General features: G+C 43.5%; 1 protein-coding gene across 2 annotated transcripts in view; it reads left to right on the top strand.

Annotated features, from left to right (window-relative positions):
* Positions 1 to 234: 234 nt before the first annotated feature.
* LOC311021602 (uncharacterized protein) overlaps positions 235 to 24,644 on the top strand; it is a 67,265-nt gene continuing 42,855 nt past the window's right edge. For both annotated transcript variants that reach the window (XM_084022257.1, XM_084022256.1), the window contains exons 1-7: positions 235 to 371; positions 5,389 to 5,487; positions 5,589 to 5,728; positions 13,355 to 13,472; positions 13,718 to 13,780; positions 15,541 to 15,630; positions 16,052 to 16,138. In XM_084022257.1, the coding sequence (XP_083878383.1) occupies positions 263 to 371; positions 5,389 to 5,487; positions 5,589 to 5,728; positions 13,355 to 13,472; positions 13,718 to 13,780; positions 15,541 to 15,630; positions 16,052 to 16,138 (706 nt within the window). In that variant the 5' untranslated portion in view covers positions 235 to 262. The remainder of the gene's footprint in view (positions 372 to 5,388; positions 5,488 to 5,588; positions 5,729 to 13,354; positions 13,473 to 13,717; positions 13,781 to 15,540; positions 15,631 to 16,051; positions 16,139 to 24,644) is intronic.

The raw sequence follows: 24,644 nt of genomic DNA, 5'->3' as shown, positions 1-24,644 counted from the left end.
CATAAGTGCCAATTAAATCAGTGGACATGATGATGATGATGATGCAATATCAACAAATTGATAATCTCACTAGTCCTTCCAACAGTGATGAAAATACTGATATATGGCCACCTCAGCTATAAATCCCATATAGTTCCTTCTTCTACTCAGTCCATGTGATTTTTTTCTGTTGCAATCTGGGGTGAAGTGGTCTTCCCGACATCATGCACTGTATTATAAGAGTTCAAGTAGGAAGTGAAGGTTATACTGGATTCTAGACAGCATGGAGACATCAGTGGACCAGACAAGGGATCGAATCTCATACACCCAGAGCAACCCGCTGTTTGAAATGTCACCCAGCAGAAGTGATCGCTACAGTTTCCAGCCTGAGGGTGAGTGTGACAGTACAACACCTTTAAAACCAAATAGTCTGAGTTTCTATTGGGACTTGTGAGAGGAAAGGTAACCAGATTGAGCTATAGCTCCTCAACAGCATTATAATTAATAACAGAATCATGGTGACACGACACTCGATTAATTTCTCAACACTTTCCAATGTTAAAATGGGTTTAATCCTAGAAATTAACCTTTTATGTCTGTATTATTCTATTCATTTGACGGTTATATTTATGCATCTTCACCACTCAGCCTCAACATACAGTCCAGGGAGTAGTTACTTGTTATATTGAGTCTGTTGGGATTTTCACGTTTGAAAATGACAGCTTAACAGAATTTAAAGTACGTGAATAGAAAACAAAGTTGGGCAGATCCTTGAGGAATTCCATAGATCAAAATTAAAACAAAAATTCTGTTAACATTCTATTCAGTTTTTTTAAAAATTTTTATTTAACAATCGATATTGCCTAAAATATAATTAAAACCCAATTTACTGAACAGCAACGGGGGTCTGCTTGGCCAGCTGCTTTATGTTGGCAGGGCTCAAGCCGAGCTATTGCCACTGCTCATTGTTACTTTGACAGTGATGAACAGTATTTTTTGGAAATGTGAGAGACTTTCCTCACTGCTGTAGACATTACGCTGACATATCAGCTCACTGGGGTGTTTCCAGGACTTGTGGACCTTCGGGGCTTAAGCCCAGACCAATGTAGGGGGGTCTGGGCATATCCTCCCCCCGGGAAAAGAATGTAATGAAAAAGCTACTATTTATGCTTTTTCACAGTACATGTGTTAATAATTCAAAAACTGAAGTGTGAACAACAGAAACGGTTGTTTACTTTCCTAATTAATTATTCATTGTGATGTTAAATATATTATTAGTTGTTAGTAATTATTAATATATCGAGTAGAATCAGAATACTTCACAACTGCGATCACATTTAGAGTTGGAAAAACTGTTATTAAATGTATTAATGTTAACAGGCGGAACTTAATATTTAATCAATTCCTCTACTTAAGTACAATGTCGAAGTACTTATACAATATTTACATGGAAGCATTTCTATTGTATGCTAGTTTATACTTCTACTCCATCTCAGAGAAAATATTTTACTTTTTACTGCACTTTATTTATCTGATAACTTTACAGATTTAGATAATTAAAACAACATAACATAAATGCTGATGTATACGTTACTGTTATGTTACCAACACAACATTTTGTTTGTTGTCGACATTTAATATCAGATTCAGGCCTTATTCACAAATTAAAATGGCCTGGCGATGCTGCTTTCAGTCTACAACTCTGTGGGTCGTGGACACAAATCGTCACTTGACGTCTTCTTCTAATTCACGCATACTATTTTTCATGTCAGCTGTTAAAATCAGCTTCAAGTGTTAAACCTGAGATTGAATGAAATGGCTACCATGACAACCAGCAGGTGGTAGCACAGTTTCATCTTTTCTGTTTCTGAGGGGAAACATGAAACAGATAGTAAATACATAAAAAATGTCTTCTGTGTTTTTTAAGTTTTAAAGTATTTGGGTGCATGTGAATGAAACAAGAACTAGGCAGTTAAGCCAGACCCGGATACATACCAGTGGGGATATGTGTTGATGAATAATGATTAGTCTACACAACTATCTGCGTATGGTATTGTCTAACACAGCAGGTCTGTTTGCACTTCATGACCTTTGATCACTTTGACTTTGCCGATAAATAGGAAGGAAAACTGTCCAGGGTTTATAATTACTTTTATTCGGATTGTTCCCCCGTGACTCCCTGTGGTGGATGGACCTACATAGTCCAGCTGGAATTAACTTCTCATATTTTGGACGATAGGGAGAACCAAAATTATGAAGACCTACATATTGAAACATAAATTGGAAAGCACTTCAAACCACCTCATTTAGTGGTTAAAATGAAGTTAAATTGAAACTGGTTTGTGGTTGGAATAGCAACAGGTTTTACAGCACTGGTTGTATGAAATAATATGCCATGAAACCACAGATGAATTACAAGTCATTAATCTACGAGATCACAAAATCACTGCGCGTTAGAATAGTAAGAAACGTTGTCTTGGAGCGTTTTATGGACACTCTTTATCACGCCCAGGACTCAGGGATAGGACTCGGATGCAGAGATTTCAAAAAGGCTTTATTCAGAGGCCTGTACTACGAAGCGAGTTCAACAGACCCAGGGTATCTTTCAGAGATCCAGCTTAAGTAACCCTAACAAAGGCAATCGGAGATAAGCGGTCACACGAAGCTGGTTATCAACTCGTTAACTCAACCCAGGGTTTACCTGTCCAGCTATGAGCGCGTGCACATGAAAGAGGCGGCGTTTGCAGCATTTGACCAATCACATACATGGATCAGTCTACGGCAGCGGAGCGGCGTATTTCACGTATGAGGAGCGAACCATAATCTTACAGAAATACGAAAAAGTTAAACATATAATACAGGTAAAAGGCAACAATTTCATCTGCCAAATGCAGGAGGGACAGCTGGCAAAAACTCACCGACTGTGTGAATGCGGAAGTCGTATTAATAGTATTAGTAGTATAATATGACTGCCCCATCATAAGGACACTAGTAGATCTGACTGATTTGAGTACAACAGTAACTTCGCTGATAGCTCAGTGGTAGAGTTACCGCCCCATGTTACGAGGCTCCTTGCAGCGGCCCCGGTTCTAATCCCCCCTGCGGCCGTCTTTTAAATCATGTCGTCACTCTTTCTTTAGTCCCTTTAACTCTTATGATGCCCTTCAGCAATAAAAGGCCAAACATATAACTTTAAAATGATGAATTTGTTGCTTGGATGTATTCTTATAACGTTGTTTGTGCCCATATCAGCCTCATTCTTTCAGCTGCAATCCCGGCGGTGTAAAACGGACTTGGGAGCAAATCAAATAAATATAAAAACATAATTCAAAGTGGTCAGTAGGCTCTACGCTGACAAAGAAACATCTTTCCCTCCGATGAGAATCTGTATCTCTCATATAAAACATCGTCAGGGACAGAAAAAGGGGTTTTGCCGGTCTCTGTACACTCTATAGTTCTCCTATGAGATCCTCTCACGGTCCACCAAGCTTCTTTTTTTTATATATCCGCGCACCAAGACAGCTGATTGGTCAGTCGGGGTGTGTTTCTCCACGTTGATCTCTTATCAGGAACATAACCTGCTCCGGAGCAGGTTAGCTCCACAGCGTAAGTTACCATAGCGATCTACCCCGGTAAGAAGTGAACCAGCGTCGTAGGACGGAAAACCCAGAGTTAACGCTTAAGTTACCTCGCTAAGCACAAATCCTGCTTCGTAGTACAGGCCCCAGGTCGCAAAGGAGATCAAAATAGAAGGCACCTCAAAAGGAGGGATGGCTATGAAAATTTACAACAGAAAACCTTATGGTCTAAAGGGGGGAAAAACAAAAACAAAAACAGTTCTAAACTGAAAACGCCTCCGGGGAAGGAACAACTACAACTAGGTATAAGGACAACTAACTTAAACACGCTATGAAAATACAAAGGCAAAAGGCCAACAAAAAACCCTCTAATGAGGCAGACAACTGTGGATAACTCAGACTATGACTAGACTTGGAAGCTGGTGGCTCTCGACACAAGACAAGACACACGGGCACAGGACAACGGGAGACGCAGACTATTTAACACATGAGGGTAATGGGCGACAGGTGGAGACAATCAGGAATTAGGGATGACATCAGAGGGGGCACATGAGGAAGGGCAAGTGACCTGAAACGAGAGGAGAGTTACTTTCCAAAATAAAACAGGAAATGACAAGACAGACATGGAGACAGGACAAAATAACTCTGCTTGACATACCGATGTGACACTCTTAAGGTATATCTTAAGTAAGTTTTTAGTCATGTTGCTCCAAACATCCCTGAGAAGATGAGGCGCTCTTCTATGCCAAAATATTTAAAAAATATATGTTTTGGCAGCAGGGCTGGACGGTGGTGTAGTGGGTAGAACTGTTGCCTCACAGCGAGAGGGTCCCTGGTTTGATTCCCAGGTCAGGCTCGGGTTCCTTCTGTGTGAGTTTAAATGTTCTCCCCATGTCAGCGTGGGTTCTCTCTGGGTTCTCCGGCTTCTTCCCACAGTCCAAAGACATGCAGGATGGACCTGTCTGTCTCTACATGTCAGCCCTGTGATAGACTGGTTACCTGTCTGCCTCTACATGTCAGCCCTGTGATAGACTGGTTACCTGTCTGTCTCTACATGTCAGCCCTGAGATAGACTGGTTACCTGTCTGTCTCTACATGTCAGCCCTGTGATAGACTGGTTACCTGTCTGTCTCTACATGTCAGCCCTGTGATAGACTGGTTACCTGTCTGTCTCTACATGTCAGCCCTGTGATAGACTGGTTACCTGTCTGTCTCTACATGTCAGCCCTGACTGGTTACCTGTCCAGGTGTACTCTGCCTTCGCCCAATGACAGCTGTGATAGTCTCCAGTCCAGAATTCTGAATTTCATTATTTACACCTGTGCATCTCCTACTGTGTTATGTCAAAATGTCCTTGTGATATGTGATATTAAACCAGACGCTGCTGTCAAAGGTTCTAAATGGATTTCATAAGTTTCATTTTAGTTTCCACTATGAATCAATTAACTGTGAAAGCAGATTACGTACAAAGTGCACAACTCAACACCAGAGACCAGAGATCACAAGGTGTAATACAATACAATTAAATTCAGGTTTAGGCCAAAAAAGCATTTTGGTTTGTTTGTTTTATCATTTGTCATTTCTCAAAATTGTCAAGTGTGGTATTCATGCCTTCTGACAAAAAAAAAAAACGGTTTTCATTGTCATTGGTGATCAGCTGATATTTTTCACTGGTTGTTGCTCCGAAAAATGATAAAATTATTTGTAACCAATAGATTAACGAGGCTACTTTCGGTCTCCTGAATGACTTTGCCATGATTCAAGTTTGCTGCAGGACTTTTATCATGTCGTGGTTTGTGTTAATGCAAAATGTTTCCTGCATGTGTTTCAGGTCTGAAGCCAGCGAAGCCCAGAAGACAGTGGTGTCTTCATGTGATTGTTGTTTACCTCATCTTGCTGACTGCCATAATTGCCTTTCTCGTTTATAAAGGTAAGACCGAACAAAAAGTTGTTAATTTGTTATCATATATTTATATTTAAAAAAAAAACATTATTTAAATTCTTATTCTAATATTTCTTCTTCCAACACAGTTTTCACGCTGCAGGCTTTACTGTCCAATCACATCCCTCTGGGCAGTGAACAGGGTGATGACAACATCCAAACTCTCCTCTACAACAACAGTCAAGAAACCAAGACCCTTGAAGGCCACTTGTGGGCCCTGAAGAGCCAGGTCCTTCATATGTTACATTTTTCTAAACAAAGTTTCTATTTTTAGCTTCAGCTCAGGTTTGTTTATCCAGTTGATCAATGACAACAAGTAACTGTAAGGCCAGGGCTAGAGTTTCACAAAAAGTTGAGTTTATGAGTTTTGGGGATGGAGCGACCCAACATTTTGCCGTTTTGAAAGTGGCGGGCCCATTACCCACCCAATATTTTTTAAAAGATCAAAAAAATAAATAAGTGAATTTATCTTTATTTCAATTAAGACCCTTGGGCAGCAGCAGGCTCTGATAGATGTGTGATTCTAGAAACGGGTATCATCAACCTCTGAGGCGGCAATGGAGGTCATTACAGAGCCGCAACAGAGGTGAAACGGGGTCGGCCTCTTTGTGAAAGGAGTGAGCCAGCGAGCCGCAACAGAATGTGACATTTTTAAGTTGTGCTGCATGGGTGACCCCTCACCGGAGGATTTAACAAGCTCAGAATGTTGACCAAGAAGATAGAAAGCCGGTAGTGGCTCACATGAAGCCACCATTGTATCCAGCAACATGTACAGTAGTGACCAAAAATTGAGAATGACACAAATATACATTTTCACAAAGTCTGCTGCCTCAGTTTTTATGATGGCAATTTGCATATACTCCAGAATGTTATGAAGAGGGATCAGATGAAAAGTCCCTCTTTGCTATAAAAGTGTACTTAATCCCAAAAAACATTTCCACTGCAGCCCTGCCACAAAAGGACCAGCTGACATCATGTCAGTGATTCTCTCGTTATCACAGGTGATAGTGTTCATGAGGTGATAGTGTTCATGAGGACAAGGCTGGAGTTCATGATTGAGTTAGAATAACAGACTGGAACCTTTAAAAGGAGGAACATGCTTGAAATTAATGTTCTTCCTCTGTTAACCACGGTTACCTGCAAGGAAACATGTGCAGTCACCATTGCTTTGCACAAAAATGGCTTCACAGGCATTTACATTTACATTTAGGTCATTTAGCAGACGCTTTTGTCCAAAGCGACTTACAATAAGTACATTTGTCAAAAGAAAGAAAGAAAAAGAATATCATTGCCGATAAAGTAAGAGCTAAAAAATAGAACAAGTGTTAGGTCCTCGTCTGATTAAAGTAGTAGCTGTTCAGCAAACATACCTTAAGAACAACAGTGCTATGATCTATAGGTAAGGTTTTTTTTAGGGGGGGGGGGGGTTGTTAGTGTGTCATGCTATGCAGAGTTGAGGTGAAGTCTGAACAGGTGCAGTAGACAAGGCGGGAGATGACCAGTGCTTGGACCAGGAGTTGCGTTGCATCCTTTGTGAGGAAGGTCCGAATCCTGCGGATATTGTAGAGTGCAAATCTGCAGGATTGGGCCACAGCAGTGATGTTGGGGGTGCAGGATAGTTGGTCATCGAGGATTACATCCAGGTTCCTCGCAGTTGACGACGGCAATACTGTGATGCCCTTGACAGTGACCGACAGGTCCATGCGAGGGGAGTCTTTCCCTGGGATGCAGAGGAGTTTGGTTTTATTCAGGTTAAGCTTGAAGTGATGTGCAGTTGTCCAGATGGATATATCTGCCAGACATTCCGAGATGCGAGTTGCAATGTGAGTGTCAGAGGTTGGGGGAAATGAGAGGAATAGCTGGGTGTCATCTGCGTAAAAATGGTAGGAGAATCCATGTGATGTGATTACACAGCCTAGTGATCTGGTGTATAGTAAGAACAGAAGCGGTCCTAATACTGAGCCTTGAGGGACACCCGTGTCCAGAGAACAGGGTTTGGACATAGAGCCATTCCATGTGACCTGAAATGTGGGATTTGTCAGGTATGATGTGAACCAGGTTAGAGCAGAGTCAGTTATGCCAAGTTCTGCCAGAGTGGAGAGGAGGATTTGGTGGTTGACTGTGTCGAATGCAGCAGATAGGTCGAGGAGAATGAGAACAGAGGAGTGGGATGAGGCTCTGGACTAAGCAGTCCGTTACGTCCGTGGAGTGAGCAGTCTTGAATCCTGAATGATTGGGGTCAAGGACGTTGTTCTGTGAGAGTGGCTTCTTCATGATCTCAACTTGCATATTCTGCAAAAAAACAAAATCACAAATTTTGAAAAAAAAAAGCTTATTTCGTCGTTTACGCAAATATGTCCCACCCGACTTGTTGCTGGTTTTGCCGTGGCGGGTCACATATATAAAATTGACTTAAAGTGCACAAGGCATAATATCTTCTTTTTAACATCCATCCATCCATTTTGTACCGCTTATCCTGTATTTAGGGTCACGGGGGGGCTGGAGCCAATCCCAGCTGTCATTGGGCGAAGGCAGGGTACACCCTGGACAGGTCGACAGTCTATCACAGGGCCAACATGTAGAGACAAACAACCATTCGCACTCACATTCACACCTACGGGCAATTTAGAGTCACCAATCAACCTATCCCCATCCTGCATGTCTTTGGACTGTGGGAGGAAGCCGGAGATCCCGGAGAGAACCCACGCTTACACGGGGAGAACATGCAAACTCCACACAGAAGGAACCCAGGGCCGACCCGGGGATCGAACCCAGGACCCTCTTGCTGTGAGGCGAGAGTGCTACCCACTACACCACCGTGCAGCCTTCTTTTTAACATAATTAATGAAAAACAACTTAAAGTACAACATAAGAAGGCATATCTCCTTCCTTTTAACATGGACCAATGGCCATGTGCAAAGCACCCTATCTGTGGACCCAGTCCTGCCTCATTCACTGCATTTATTTGATTTTTGGCATTATCAGTTGTGACTGGGATATTAGTACTGGGCCTCTTTATCTTCCATTCCTCCACTGCTTGTGTCAGTACCTGCGCAAGATGAGTGCCTGTGTGACTCTCGTAGAGAGAACACAGAGTCGTAGGGCCGTGTCTGGAGTACCGGACTTCTCATCTCCCAGTCTGCTGTGATGAAGTGAGCGGTTATCATCACATAGATCTGCGTTCCCCTGAACGTCCACCCGTCTGTCGTGAGTGCAACAGAGGATGCTCGGCATAGTTCATCCACAACTTTTTTCTACTCCTGCTTATAAAGATCTGGCACAGCTTTTCGCTGAAGTGGGTACACAACGGGATGTCGTAACGTGGCTCAAGCACTTTCAGCATGTGTTCAAAGCCCTTGTTTTGCACAACCGAATATGGCCTAATGTCTGCAGCTATAAACACACCGATAGCGTTTGTTATGGATTTAGCCCGGTCGGATTGAGAAACGCGCAACTTTGCAGCGAGCTGGAGCCGGAGTTGGCGCTGCAGCTGGTCTGATCGGCGCATGAGGGCCACGCGGACCCCGGTGTCCCACCGGTCTGGTGTTGGACGGGTAATCTGGTGCAGCTGTGGATGATGGATAATAAAGACGGTGGGAGTGAAGTGCAGATGTATAAAAGTGGGCAACACATCTGTCGTTTGGCACCTTTAACACTGAATGAGTCAGGGAAGATTGAGATACATCTTGCAGTCAGACATGTATGACGGGGCACAGGATGCCGCTGAACAGATGTCTTCCACGGTCGTCCCTCTGAGGAGGGCCATGGATGAGCATAAAGCTCTGGGAGAATGTGCCCAAACACCCTGCGGTTGGTTTTAATGACAGAGTCACACAGCCAGTGAGACAAATGCTGCTATGACAGAGCCCTCTGTATTCAACGCCCAGCTGCTGCATCATTGTTTAACAGCTGTACAACAATAGCCTAACTGAGCAATACAGTCTTCTAGCAGTTTGTGAAACAGTCACAAAACGTATCTGTTTAATGCTGAAAGACAAAATTATTTTCCTGGGACACTATTACGCTACGAAACAAAATTAGATTTAGGCAGCAACCGCTTATTTGGGGTCGGGTCCCAGGTGCTCCAGCAGGGGACCCCAAACTTCCTTGTCGCAGAGCCACATCAGCCAACTCTCACTGGGGATCCCGAGGCGTTCCTAGGCCAGTGTGGAGATATAATCTCTCCACCTAGTCCTGGGTCTCCCAGCTCCCAGCAGGTTGTGCCTGAAACACCTCCCTAGGGAGGCACCCAGGGGGCATCCTTACCAGATGCCCGAATCACCTCAGTGGTCTCCTTTTGATGCAAAGGAGCAGCGGCTCTTCTCCGAGTCCCTCACGGATGACTGAGCTTCTATCTCTATTACCCGATCTCTAAGGGAGACGCCAGCCACCCTCCTAAGAAAGCCCATTTCGGCCGCTTATACCTGCGATCCAGTTCTTTCGGCCATGACCCATCCCTCATGAACATAGCTAAGGGTGGGAGCGAAGACCGGTAGATCGTGAGATTTGCTTCTGGCGCACCAAATCCTCCTCTCCACTCTGGCTGAACTTGGCATAACTGACTCTGCTCTCACCTGGTTTACATCATACCTGACAAATTGCACCTTTCAGGTCACATGGAATGGCTCTATGTCCAAACCCTGTTCTCTGGACACGGGTGTCCCTCAAGGCTCAGTATTAGGACCGCTTCTGTTCTCACTATACACCAGATCACTAGGCTCTGTAATCACATCACATGGATTCTCCTACCATTGCTACGGAGATGACACCCAGCTGTTCCTCTCTTTTCCCCCAACCTCTGACACTCACATTGCAACTCGCATCTCGGACTGTCTGGCTGACATCTCTGTCTGGACAATGGCACATCACCTCAAGCTTAACCTGAATAAAACTGAACTCCTCTTCATCCCAGGGAAAGACTGCCCTCGCATGGACCTGTCGGTCACTGTCGAGGGCATCACAGTATTACCTTCCTCAACTGCGACTCCCGGCCTCTGTGATTAAACCATTGCAGCGTATCCAGAACGATGCAGCACGCCATATCTTCAATCTACCCAAATTCTCCCATGTGACCCCCCTCCTCCGTGACCTCCACTGGCTCCCTGTTGCAGCACGCATCCAATTCAAGACGATGGCACTGGCCTTCAGGGCCATCAATGGAACGGCACCCATCTACCTTCAAACACTGGTCAAACCTCATGCCCCGAAGCGAGCACTTCGCTCCTCTACTTCAGCTGGCTGGCTGGTACCACCATCGCTGAAATCAAACAAATGTCGCTCAGCAAAGTCCAGACTCTTTTCTGTTCTGGCACCTCAGTGGTGGAACGAACTCCCGACCAACGTCAGGACAGCAGAGTCATTTGCCATCTTCCGAAAAAGGCTCAAGACTCACCTGTTCAGACTTCACCTCGACTCTACATAGCATGACCCACTAACACCCCCCCCCCCCCACAAAAAAACCCTTACCTATAGCACTCTGATCAATAGCACTGTCGCTCTTAACGTACTACTTTACTCAGATGAGGACCTAACACTTGTTCTATTTTTAGCTCTTACTTTATTGGCAATGATAAGTTATGGTTTCTTTGGTTCCTTCTTTTGACAAATGTACTTATTGTAAGTCACTTTGGACAAAAGCGTCTGCTAAATGACCTAAATGTAAATGTATGTGTGGTTGCGTGTGTGTGAGTGTGTCGCGTCACCCCCTCATTCAAAGGATGAAAAGGTGGTGCACCGAAAAAACAAAACAAAAAGGATCTTTAAGAAGCCGGACTGGAAACAGGATGTGTGCAAAAAGGTGATGATTTATTTACAAAAAACAGAAGAAAACTTTACTTAACAAAGAGCACAAAATCAAACTGCGGAAAATTAATATCAAACAAAAATCAAACAAACTGCAACCTCCAGGGAAGCTACCACCTCTTAGCCTCTCCATCTCTCTTTTCCCGTGAACACACACAAACATTTCAGCCTCACCCAAAATGGAACCTACCACCTGCCCAGGTAAGTATAGGGTGAGCTAAGCTGGCCAAGCACAATTTAAACCCTTTAATTGGAAGAAGACAAGTTATCCACACAGATCAGTAACTGCTGACATAACTAAATCTATACATTTTATGGGTACATTAACAAGAAGCAACCCAAATATTACAAAATGTCATTTATCGCATAAGCTATCTTCCCTCCTCCTCTTCACATTAAAATTGCCCAGCCCCTCCCTGCTGAGAGGACCTAATCAGACAAACCTACATGCAATCAACCTGAGGAAGCTGGTGAGCAGCTGATCCAACCCTACAATCACATGCAGAAGTAAAACACAAAACTATAAACCCATAAATAACTAATGGCCTGTATAATTTATACAAATCAATTAATCATTTATCAAAATAACCGAAAGCATTACACTGAACCCAAGGATTAAACAGACACCAAACCCCTGATAATGCTGGGAACAGGACCAGGTGAAAAGGGGGAAAAGCAGCCTTTTCACAGAGTGTGTTGGTGTATGTGTGCTGTAACAACAAAGAGGCAAAATAACATAAGATCAGATGTAATCATCACATGGCACTTCATCATCAGCAGACTACCTATCATAATGTTAGATAGTTACCAGGGCACCATTAACATAAGTTACTACGGGTAAAGCAATATACTGCAGGTTTAAATATTTACATATTTACATTATGCTACTCCGGTGACCGGCATAGCGTGAACGTTGTCGCTGCTTCCTCCACAACCATGCTTGCGGGCGCACCGCACTTGCAGTTACGTCACCGTACAGACCGACGCTGGAGAATGTTAGATACAGCCAAGATCAAAAGGCAGGAGAAGAGGGGAACCACACATTTGTAACAGGTTACATCAGCTATCGTCATCAGCTGTGCGTTCCGTGAGCTGTTGCGTGGTCACGTGAGTGCGTTCTGGGTGGGGAGAACTGGAGCAGCGCGATGACAAGCCAGTTGTTTGGGAAGCGAGTGGGGATTTTGTACAGTGCGGTAAAGCGAATGCAATACTGCCCCCACTACTCCGATTCTCTAGCCAATCTCACGTTCCATTGTCCCCTCACTCGCAAAAAACCCTGAGGTACTTGAACTCCTTCACTCAGGTAAGGACTAATTCCCTACCCGGAGCAGGCAATCCACCGGTTTCCTGCTGAGCACCATGGCCTCAGATTTAGAGGTGCTGATCCTCATTCCGGCCACTTCACATTCGGCTGCAAACCGATCTAGTGAGTTCTGGAGATCACAGACCGATGATGCCAGCAGGACCACATCATCTGCAAATAGCAGCGATACGATCTGCAGCACACCCAACTGCAAACCCTCCTCCCCTCGATTACGCCTCGATATCCTGTCCATGAATATCACAAACAGGATTGGTGACAAAGCGCAGCCCTGGAGTGTAATATAATTAGATGGTATGGTATGGATGTGATTATTGCAGAACTTGGCAAAGGTTGTGTTTATGTGCCAGACTATACATAAATGTTAGCATTTGATAGGCTATTGCACTAGTAGCAAAAACATATGTGAAGTGATCTGACTAAGAAGTGTCAGTTACACTGAAATACCTCAGATGAGTTTGTAATCTTTGTTAGCGTTAGTCATAGTCATACATTGTATGGTCATACAAGGCCAAGTAAGGCTGCAGTAGAAAACACCTGAGCATATTGTTTGTTGTGATTGATTGCTTATGAAACATTAATTTTCATTTTTTACATTTTGTGATCATTCACATTTTACAAAGTAGATTATTGTTGCTCTGAATGTCATTTACATTAATTTGATGTGATCATGATTTACTGTTGTTTCAACATAATGTTGATGGATTTTTTTGTTGGTTGTCATGACAATAGGTCAACAGTCTGTGTGGAGAGGAGGGTCAGGTGGACAGACTGCGGTCTGACCTGAACCTGCTCAACACCAGCACCCACAACCTGGAGGATAAACTGACCACCATCAGCCTCACACCAGGTAGGATACACGTGCATACCATGCACGTTGTAGTGCATCTGTATATAGTGTGTATATAACTCGTATGTGAAAAACATTTTTCAATACATACAGTCTCTGTCAACATGAATCCCACACGCTGTAAATACAAAATTAATCATCTTAACATGTGCAAACTGTAGTCATCCAGTATATGGATATCAATTCAACCGAATATTAAGGGCAGAGTTCATCAATCCAAGTATTTCTCTTGCTTGTGTTCTCAGGACCTCCTGGGTCTCCAGGAACAGATGGGCATGCAGGTGCACCAGGAGAGAGGGGCCTCAAAGGTGGGTCTGATGAACCAAGACCAGAGACTCTCACACAGGAATCCGACAAAACTCATTGGGTCTCATTTACATTTTACATTTCGGGTATTTAGGAGACGCATTGTCCAAAGCAACTTACAATAAGTACATTTGTCAGAAGAAAGTGAAACAACAATATATGAATGTGGTTACAGTAAGGATGTAAATAGAACAAGTTTCAAGCACTCCAATTGCAAGGTCAACCCATTACAGATATACAACAAAGATAGCTCTAGGGTAAGATGCGACACAATGCTAAGTACTATTTTTAAGTGCCAGGATGTAGGTAGACTCATTCATTAGACATGAGCAGAACTGATTTGTTTGTAAACTGCTCGCAGAGGGAAATTTACATTCGACATTCATCAAAACATTAATAGCTCCGAACTTTTCAGAGCTAAATCTGACTGCTCATAGAGCATCTGGTAATAAGGAAGGCAGTTAAATATCACTGGTCAATATCAGAAATTACAACATTAATCAGTCCCCCCAAGAAGTTGCGATGTCGCAACCGCAACTCTTTACACAAATTCAACCAATCTCTGCAAATTTTGCATGGCCCTAAAATTTTGTTCAATCACTGCAAATTCTGTCTCTATAGTAATCATTACCTCCTTATATGGTGCATCATGGGCAGGGTTTATAAACGGTGTTCATGAATCTGGAGGTTTTTTAGTACAGAGGTGCTTTATGTGCCAATCTACTCACAGATTTACAAACATTTCATGAATCTGAGTCAGTGTTCGAACCAACAGTTTGAGTTTTAATGCGAGCAGAGCATGTTTGTGAATTACAAAATAAATTGCACGGCTTCTTACATAGACAATGAATGGGAACATTCCCTCCGCTTATGAACTCAGACAGGACGCTGTTTAGTTTCCCGGTGTGTCCGGGACTTCTACAACATGTACAAAGCAGTAATAGTGTGGCTACTATTGGATACATTTTGGCTCAATTGACAAATCGTCCAAATCGTAGACCAGAGCTTTAAGAAATGTAGGAAAAAGTTAGACACTGAAGATACAATCAACATACAAAGTGTGATGTATAAATAAAATGTATAATTATTAGAATAATTCTATGATCTGACAGAGTTATTCAGAAAGAGAATAAAATCTGTAACTCTGTTAGAGCCTTATTCTGAGCTGTGAGCTAATAACATCACACCTTTCACTCGTTAATTTGGTTCCTTCCGATTTAGGAATGGTCCATATGTGTTCACCAGTAAGTACTAGCTTTCAGCTGCAGCTCTGCTGATGATCCCAGCGTTGATAAACTGTCGCTTCTTGTCAGACCCTGATGAAAAGTAGCTGGATATGATAGGATGGATAGGCTGCAGTCATTATTTCACATACCGTTGCAACTTTGTCAGTGCACTGGCATTTCATGAATGAAATCTTTATTAGGCCTAGACTTTTACTCGAGCCAACAAATTTCCTGAGGGCAGATGATTTCCTATAGGTCAACCTGACCCCCACAGCCCCGCAAAAAACACCAAATTTATAATGACTTTTAGCAACCCCTTGTGTTAGTGTGTGTTGCTCTACCCATATTGCAGCAGGTGGGTGTGTCACATAAACACTCTAAATGAGCGTCGGTGTCAGACACCAAGGAGCACCGCCGAGGCTAATTATTTGTCACCCTGGCAGTGACAACAGCTTGATTATTCAGCATGCTTCAGTGGTGCTGAGCAGCAGAAGGTACAGTCCATCAGCAGATCACAAACATGTGTTTGTTTCCAGGTAACAATGGTGTTGCTGGCCCTGCAGGACCGATGGGTGAAATGGGACTCAAAGGACAACCTGGAGGGCCAGGAGGTGCTGGTAGAGTTGGTGGGTTTCATTTTGACTATTTGTGGAATCCTGTGTTTGTTGTTATGAAGCTGAACTAGACATGCTTCTTTGAAAAGCTCCCATCCACACTAACTGAGCTGCTGTGGGGCATGTCAGTGCACACCAGAGCTGACAAGTAAAACAAGCTGTAACCTCCAGACAAATCTGGACTCACTGATGTCTGCTGCAGTCAAACCACGACAACTTTATTATTTTATTATGAGACATCATAGACCTGCCAGATTTCTTAATGATACAGTTTGCATAGCTTGCATTCATAAAAATGTATAATCGCCCCAAAAAAACCCATTCATAATCATTACTCTGATGTCTCTTTCTCTCTCTCTCTCTCTCTCTCTCTCTCTCTCTCTCTCTCTCTCTCTCTCTCTCTCTCTCTCCGTGTGTGTGGTTGTAAATGTAGGTCCCAGGGGTCCACCTGGACTCCAAGGACAACCAGGGAATCAAGGAACAGGTGCCAAGGGAGAGAAAGGAGAGCCCGGTTCCCAAGGTAAGGGTTTGGATATCGCATTTTGGTAGACGTCATGTTCACGTCACTAACAGTTGCAGTGCATTGTGGGTGCAGAAAAACAGCGGAAACATTTTGAAGTGGAAAATAGATTGTTGTAGTATAGGATGTTAGATCAGAAATACCAACAAAGATCATCTATATCTACTCTAAATTGCCAGTAGGTGTGAATGTGAGCGTGAATGTTTGTCTGTCTCTACATGTCGGCCCTGCGATGGACTGACGACCTGTCCAGGGTGTACCCTGCCTTCGCCCAGTGATAGCTTGGATCGGCTAAAGCCCCCCCACCACCCTGAATACAGGATAAGCGGTAGACAATGGATGGATTGATGGATCATCTGTATCTATCATCTTTCCACACTGTAAAATCGAATAGCTACCCTGACATACAAACATTAGTTAACTTTATTAGGTTATCAACAAGATGCACTTATGACTGGTATTTATGAAGTAACAGTTACTTGCATGGTGACAAATGCAAAATACTTAGAGTTTAGTGTGAAGGTTACTTTATTTAGAGTTAAGCTCACTCACAACAATAAGTAGTCAACACAGGCTCACTACCACTGCGCAGAAGAAGAAGTGAGCATGCGCAGTAGCAGCATTCAGTCTCTCCCACTCAGCAACGCATGTTAGCAGAAGTATCATATAAATAGTTTGGCTAGCTTACGTTATAACACCACTGATCAACCTTAACAACATTAACGTCTTAACAGAAATAGCATGAATACAGTTTAGCTCTAATGTTTAAACACCACAGATCAATCTTAGCAACATTAGCATGTTAGCAGAAGAAGCATGTAATTAGTTGTTGATGTAATGCCATGGAAAAGGTACAGTGGGTCTCCCTCTATGAAGAACTGCTAACAAAGAAATAAAACAACATGTACCCTGACATAACCGGACAATATTTCCTCTCAATTCAATATCATCAGTATATCAACTGGTCAATCGGTCCTGCTTGGTGTGGTAGACCCCAGCCTCTAGTGATCAAGTGTTCAGCAACCTTTCTTGTGCTGCCATGATTCGTGTCTCTGTGCTGTCCTTCAGACTAGCCTTCTCTAGCCACTGGTATGATATCACCATATCAGCCACTTTTTCTACATTTACATTTACATTTAGGTCATTTAGCAGACGCTTTTGTCCAAAGCGACTTACAGTAAGTACATTTGTCGAAAGAAGGAACAAAGACACCACAACATGTCATTGCCGATAAAGTAAGAGCTAAAAATAGAACAAGTGTTAGATCCTCGTCTGAGTAAAGTAGTCGCTGTTCAGCAAAACATACCTTCAGAGCAACAGTGCTATGATCAAAGTGCTATAGGTAAGGTTTCTTTTTTTTGGAGGGGGGGGGGGGGGGGGGGGTGTTAGTGGATCATGCTATGTAGAGTTGAGGTGAAGTCTGAACAGGTGACTCTTGAGCCTTTTTCTGTAGGCAGGGCTGGACTGGGACAAATAATCGTCCCGGGCATTTCCAGCTGAGACTGGCCCACCAGGTATTAATGGAAAGACAACGAAGCCTATGAATGAAAACAAACTTTTTTGTGACAATGCTTGTACACTGTCGGGCATCGGCCCACGGCTGTAATTGGTCCAGCCCAGAATCAGTCATGACTAATTGGCCGATCTACCAGTTTTGTGGACCAATAGCAGTGTTTCCATCAGGATTTTTGGAGACTATGGTGGGGGGGGCTCGCTATCCTCTCGGGGTGTCTAGGAGCATGCACCCCTGGGAGAAAATTTGGAATAGATTTCATCTTTATGCATCAATTTGGTGAATTTTGAGAACCAAAATATGACACATTTCTTACAAACTGCTGGTACTGATGCAAATGTTGACATACTAAATGGGGTTGAGGAATTTAAGCATTCAAGAAAAGATGAAAACAAAAATGACTAAAACACAGTGCTGAGCCTTTATACTATTAATTTATTACAGGGTTCCCCAATTAGTTTTCACTGAGGGCCAAATTATGTCCAGGTTGCCAAGTCCAGGGGGACCACCTAACATCGTTTTATGTGCAAATGTTATAATTGTTGCTGCTATTATTAGAAGTGTTATTATTGTAATGATTAGTACTACCAGTGGTAGTTGGTTGTAGTAGCAGATAGTAGTAGTAGTAGTAGTAGTAGTAGTAGTAGTAGTCATAGCCTGTGTTGAGGGTAGAGGTAAGATCGGGCCTAAAAAATCCAGCCCGACCCGACCCAGGCCCGCGGGATTAAAGCCCGACCCGGCCCGAACCCGAGCAATTAACTTGATTTGCAGGCCCGAGCCCGAACCAAACCCGAAATTTCATATTTTATTTGTGAGGACTCAGAGTACGTCCTTAAGAATCTAGCGCGGCACTTTAAGAGAGAGAGAGAGAGAGAGAGAGAGAGAGAGAGAGAGAGAGAGAGAGAGCGCAGAGAGAGAGACGGGGAGAGGGAGAGAGAGAGAGCGCAGAAGTATTCCTCAGTTTAGTATCTTATTCTCCACACATCGTTTATACATTTCTATAAACATATATTAAAAATAAATAAATATAAAAAAAAAAAAAAAAAAAAAAAAAAAAAAGTCAGCGAGAGAGAAGCCCGGCCCGAACGTAATTTCGGGTCGGGTCGGGCTCGGGCTCGGGCTCGGGCTTAAGATCTTACCTCTAGTTGAGGGACAGATAAAAAATGCACACTTGAAAGAAAATAAGTCCAATATCAACGATTTATTTATTTGAATGCCCCTGGAGAATATTTTGATCAACAAAATATGACTGAGCTTTATAAACCGAAGCCGCCCGGAGAACGCTCTCTTCTTCACTCTTACTCCGACTCCTACTCTGGCCTCTTCCTACAACCGGCGCAACACCACGTTGCAACGGGAGGCGACCCCCTCCCGCAGCGCACCGCTGCAACAAGAGGAACCAAGCCGGTTCCTGCCGTCCAGCTACCAGACGCTGTCTGAAGTAAGCTGACTAAATCGCCAAGCCGCGATTATATCGCCGTCCGTGGAAGAAAGAAACACGGACTGTTTTCTTTATTTGAGTTTGATCAACGAGAGGAAACCCGCTCCGCTCTCGTCTGGACGAAGCCGACTCATCACGTCCCCCGCTGACGCCGGGGACTCACGAACCACCGCCGTTACGGAACGCCGTCATCGTCTTATGCAACGATACCAGTAAGAGGCTATCAGTCTGGGCAGAGACACAAGTGATAGTGTAGGATATGCTTGTAATTCTTGTTAATGTGTTTTAAGTTCTGATCGCGGACCGCCGAGTCCGTTGGTTCATGTGCTGCTGTATTTGAATACTGATTGTGTACCCACGCAGCTGGGTTGATTTCTGTAACAGTGTTTCCGACTAACCTCCGCCATATTCGCGAGCTCAGAAAGCCTCTACTATCAGTTAAAAGACCGGTCTCGCGGAATAAACGCCAGTTCATTCACGCGAGCCCGTGTGATAACGGCACGCTTTCTGTCCCTCCGAATATCGCTCGCGCATCCTCTCTCTCTTTGTTTGTGTCCCGCTAACACACACACACATACACGCCGCACACACGTGTCCTAAGCCAGCTGTTCCCGGCGGGCGCTAGGGACATAGCTACATCTGGTGGCTACATACGGCTATCTCTCTCTCTCTCTCTCTCTCTCTCTCGCTACTCCATCAGACCTCAGTGGCTCCGCCCCTGACCGCTGCGAGGAATAGCTCCACCTCTCTCTCTCTCTCGCTACCCCATCGAACCTCAGTGGCTCCGCCCCTGAACGCTGCGAGGAAGAGCTCCATCCGGTGGCCGCCCATAGCCATCTCTCCTCTCTCTCTCTCTCTCTCTCTCTCTCTCTCTCTCTCTCTCTCTCTCTCTCTCTCTCTCGACACGCACGCACACACACACACACGCACACGCACGCACACACACACATATACAGGTACGGGTGGTTTATAAGGTCTTTTTTCCCATACCAGTTCATACCATGGTTTATGGAGGCACCACTTTCCTGTGGTTGTAGAGAGCTGTAACAAACATTAAGCTGGTATTTCTGAATTTAGAAAAATTCCCCACTATTCAGAATTCAATTCTAGTAAAAGAATCTGGAGATATGAAGGCCTGACATTCTACAGGACTGTGAGGACGGGGCGGGAGGAGGCGTTTCCAGACATGAATATGACTTAGGAGGACCATCCTGGTATATCGAGACATTACTCATACACATACACAAGCCTATCAAACCCTTAGTTGTGAGGACCAACCTGCTATAACTGGACATCACTCATACACATACACAAGCCTATCAAACCCTTAGTTATGAGGACCAACCTGCTATAACTGGACATCACTCATACACATACACAAGCCTATCAAACCCTTAGTTATGAGGACCAACCTGCTATAACTGGACATCACTCATACACATACACAAGCCTATCAAACCCTTAGTTATGAGGACCAACCTGCTATAACTGGACATTACTCATACACATACACAAGCCTATCAAACCCTTAGTTATGAGGACCAACCTGCTATAACTGGACATTACTCATACACATACACAAGCCTATTAACTCATTGGCTGCCAGCCATTTTCAGAGCAGAGAGCCCCATACTGCCAGCCGTTTTAGAGCATTTTGAACGATCTTATAAGACCCACAGAATATTGTGTTATATGTATGTATGTAAACACCGAAACTACCAAGAGAAAGAGTAGACTCTCTTCGTTCAATAGGAAAAAAAAGTTTGTTTCTACCTTTTTCCGTTCTTTTGTAAACAGCAGTAGAACATAGGCTGGTTTCGCCAAAAACACCAGTTTTTGACCAAAACACTGAGAAAATAAGCTTTTTGTGGAAAGAAACGTGTCAAGCAGAACAGTGACTTTGACGTTGATATTTTTTGCTTTAGTGACACCTCACAAATCTGAACAGTGTTCTCCTTCTATAAAACAACAAAAACAACACAGAGAAAGGACTTTTGATGGCAAAATAATAATTTATTTACAAATATCAGTAAAAATATTATAAAAAATATATAAAAACTTTTTTGTACGTTTGTAGCTGTCACATGACCTCTGCCCCATGGTCGACCACTGCTTGATCCACGACCTGTAAATTATAGAAATATATATAATTACCATAAAAATACATCTCTTATAGTTGTAGTCAAGTGTGATGTGGAGTTTTTTTTTTTTTAAGCTTTCCGCCGGCGATCAAAGCGATCCGCCCTTCTAGCAGTAAAAGTTAGCTCGCTAGCAAGTTAGTTTATTTAATTTTTTTTACCATTGATGTATTATATCATTACCTTCATGTCTTTCTGGGGTGGGGACGAGTCTCTGCTGCTCCTGGTTGATCCGGACGGAACCGCTCATCTGACGAATCCGGGTCACCGAGCCGTCAGCTGCTGACTCTCTCACCGGCCGCTCGGCCCGGCTTGATCGCCGGTGTCCAGCGTCGGTGTCGGTCGTCGGTGTCTTTTTCAATGATCTCCGTCGTTTTCTCACGATCGCGACCCTCTTCCTCTCCGAACTACCGCGACACATACGGTACATAATGTGCCAACGTGCGGAACACATAGGCTCCGATAAGTTTCTTATATCTCTTGTCATCTCGCTTCTTCTCATAATCAATGCTGATCTCTCATCCAAAGAGGGCACTGCTGCCACCTACAGGACAGCTACACGTCTTTACACTAGTTTACAAGCCTGATATTGATGGACAAGCTCCACCAGACCATCCTCCAGCCCCTCCCGTTGAAAAACGCAATTGACGTCTATCGACGTCAATGGCAGTGAACGGTTGTAATTAGATTGACGTCTATAGACGTCGATGGCAGCCAATGAGTTAAACCCTTAGTTGTGAGGACCAACCTGCTATAACTGGACATTACCTATACAAGCCAAGAAGCCAAGGACCAAAGGACTTAACGACTTCATACCTCTTGTCCTGACCTCTGTGCTTTTACACCTGAAAGCCATCACCGACCCCGTGCAGTTTGCCTACAGAGCCAACAAGTCTGTCGGCATTGCAGTAAACTTGGCCCTTCACTACATCCTCCAGCACCTGGACTCCACAAGAACCTATGCCAGGATCCTGTTTCAGGCTCTGCTTCAGGAGAAGCTCTCCCAGCTGAGCGTGCCTGACTCCAGCTGCAGGTGGATCACAGACTTCCTTTCTGACAGGAAGTGTTACGCCCCGTTGCCGGGGAAAAGATAAAGTAAAAAAGGTGGAAAAACTACACGAGCACAACACGTTAGCAGCCAGTGTGTATTCTCGTCAGTCAGCCATACTGCTTCTTCGACAACACGGAAACAGGCATCAACAATCGATCACTGTGCAGCACATTCGCCACAGACTTGATAAAGAAAATAAAACAATTTCATTATTTTCTATGCTTATATCCTGTTTTAAACAACATTCAACATTATAATCATGACACAGTCCTTTTAAACACATTTTGCCATGAACTATTATTCTTCTCAGCCAATAGCTCTTGGTTAAACTTAGCTTTTTATCATGTTCACTATTATGTTCACTATTATAACCATGACAGAAGCAGCACGTGAAGCTGGGGAAAAATGTCTCAGACTCACAGACCATCAGCACCGGATCCCCCCAGGGCTGCGTTCTTTCTCCTCTGCTCTATTACCTGTACACATACAGTTGCACCTCCAGTCATCAGTCATGTCTGATGGTGATGAGTCTGCCTACAGATGGGAGATTGACAATCTGGTGACTTGGAGCAGACAGAACAACCTAGATCTCAATGGCCTAAAGACAGTGGAGATGGTTGTGGACTTCAGGAAGAACTAAGCCTCACCTGCCTCCATCACCCTCTGTGACTCCACAATCGACGCAGTGGAGTCTTTTCGCTTCCCGGGAACTACCATCTCCCAGGACCTCATCAAGAAAGCCCAGCAGAGGATGTACTTCCTGCGGCAGCTGAAGAAAATAAACCTGCCAAAGACAATGATGGTGCACTTCTACACTGCCATCATCAAGTCCATCCTCACCTCTTCTATCACCATCTGGTTCGCTGCTGCCACTACCAAGGACAAGGGCAGACTGCAGCGTATCATTTGATCTGCTGAGAAAGTGATCAGCTGCAATCTTCCATCCCTCCAGGACCTGTACAACTCTAGGACCATAAAGCGTGCAAGTAAGATTGTGGCTGACCCCTCCCACCCCGGTTACAGACTCTTTGAGACACTCACCGCTGGCAGGAGGCTGCGGTCCATCAGGACCGAAAGCTCTCACCACAAAAACAGTTTCTTCCAATCCACTATTAGCCTTATCAACAAGTTCTGGAGCCCCCTCTGACACTGACTCTCTCCCTCTCCCCATCCAGATCGACATGCTTCATTAACGTAGCATCTTCAGACTTTCTGCATAACATTAACAGTCTTTATTTATTTGTGACCACTTCAGCCTGTTGTTTATCTGCACATTTATAGAATTCTGTGAATACATTGTAAACTCTCACTGTTACATGTCATATACTTGCGCCTCAGTTTGCACTACAGCTCCTTCGTTGTAGAAGATTTTGTATATATGTTTATATTGTTTAGATTTTAATACTTGTTTTTTTATCTTCCTATATTTTTTACTTAATGTTTATTCTGCACTAACTACACCAAGTCAAATTCCTTGTGTGCAAACCTACTTGGCAATAAACTTCTGATTGAACTGATGAGTCTGAAGCCTATTAAACCCTTAGTTGTGAGGACCAACCTGGTACAACTAAATATTACCTATACACAAAAATCCATAGAAAACTAGCTCAGCCTTGATCAATGGAACAGAGCACTAATTGGTGGGCAAGTTTTAGTTCTACAGTATGATTTTGCTGAGTTCAACCTCTCTAGTTAACATCTGTAAACAATGACAACCTCAGTAATATGAGAAATTGATTTATTTTAAAAGGGATAAAATGGGCATTTATTAAACGAGTGGCTGACATGCTCAGCAGCTTGAACTTCTGCTCGAATTTCTCTTGTTTTACATTCACCTTTTCAAGGGTTCTTATTGAAATTGTGTCAGCAACTAGAGGAAAATAAATTAAATGTTAGACCACAATTTCTTTCAATGAAAAACACTTTTATTATAATGAGACTTTGAATCTTTATAAAACGTTCTATAAAAGTTTAACATAACACGTATGCACAGAATTCAAGTGCAAAAAAGGTTCAGAGTAAAATAATTGATAATATAATAAAAGAGCACAATAGTCAGTCAATAACAACAAAAGAAATTGGGCAATATCTACTAGTATTTCTAGTACTGCTCAAAAGTACTGCTCAAAACATAAACGTAAAAATAAAAAAAAAGGGCTCTATGCGACCTGTTTATTTTTAAGCCCCCTGTTCCTCACAAAATCCCTGATATTTTGAACAGTTCTATGCTGCAAAACAGGATCCTCTGCAAGCCTGCACTGCTCACATTCCAGTTTGGATGCAAGGTGTCCCTTAGAAATATGAGTTCCGAAGTATTTTGTGACTGCTTTGACTTCACTTTCACGCCATGGCTTTTTGACGTT

This window comes from Eutrigla gurnardus, assembly GCF_963514095.1.
Source record: "Eutrigla gurnardus genome assembly, chromosome: 12".
Classification (NCBI taxonomy): domain Eukaryota; kingdom Metazoa; phylum Chordata; class Actinopteri; order Perciformes; family Triglidae; genus Eutrigla; species Eutrigla gurnardus.
Note: the sequence above shows the minus strand (reverse complement) of the source record. Positions and strands in the feature narration are given on the sequence as shown.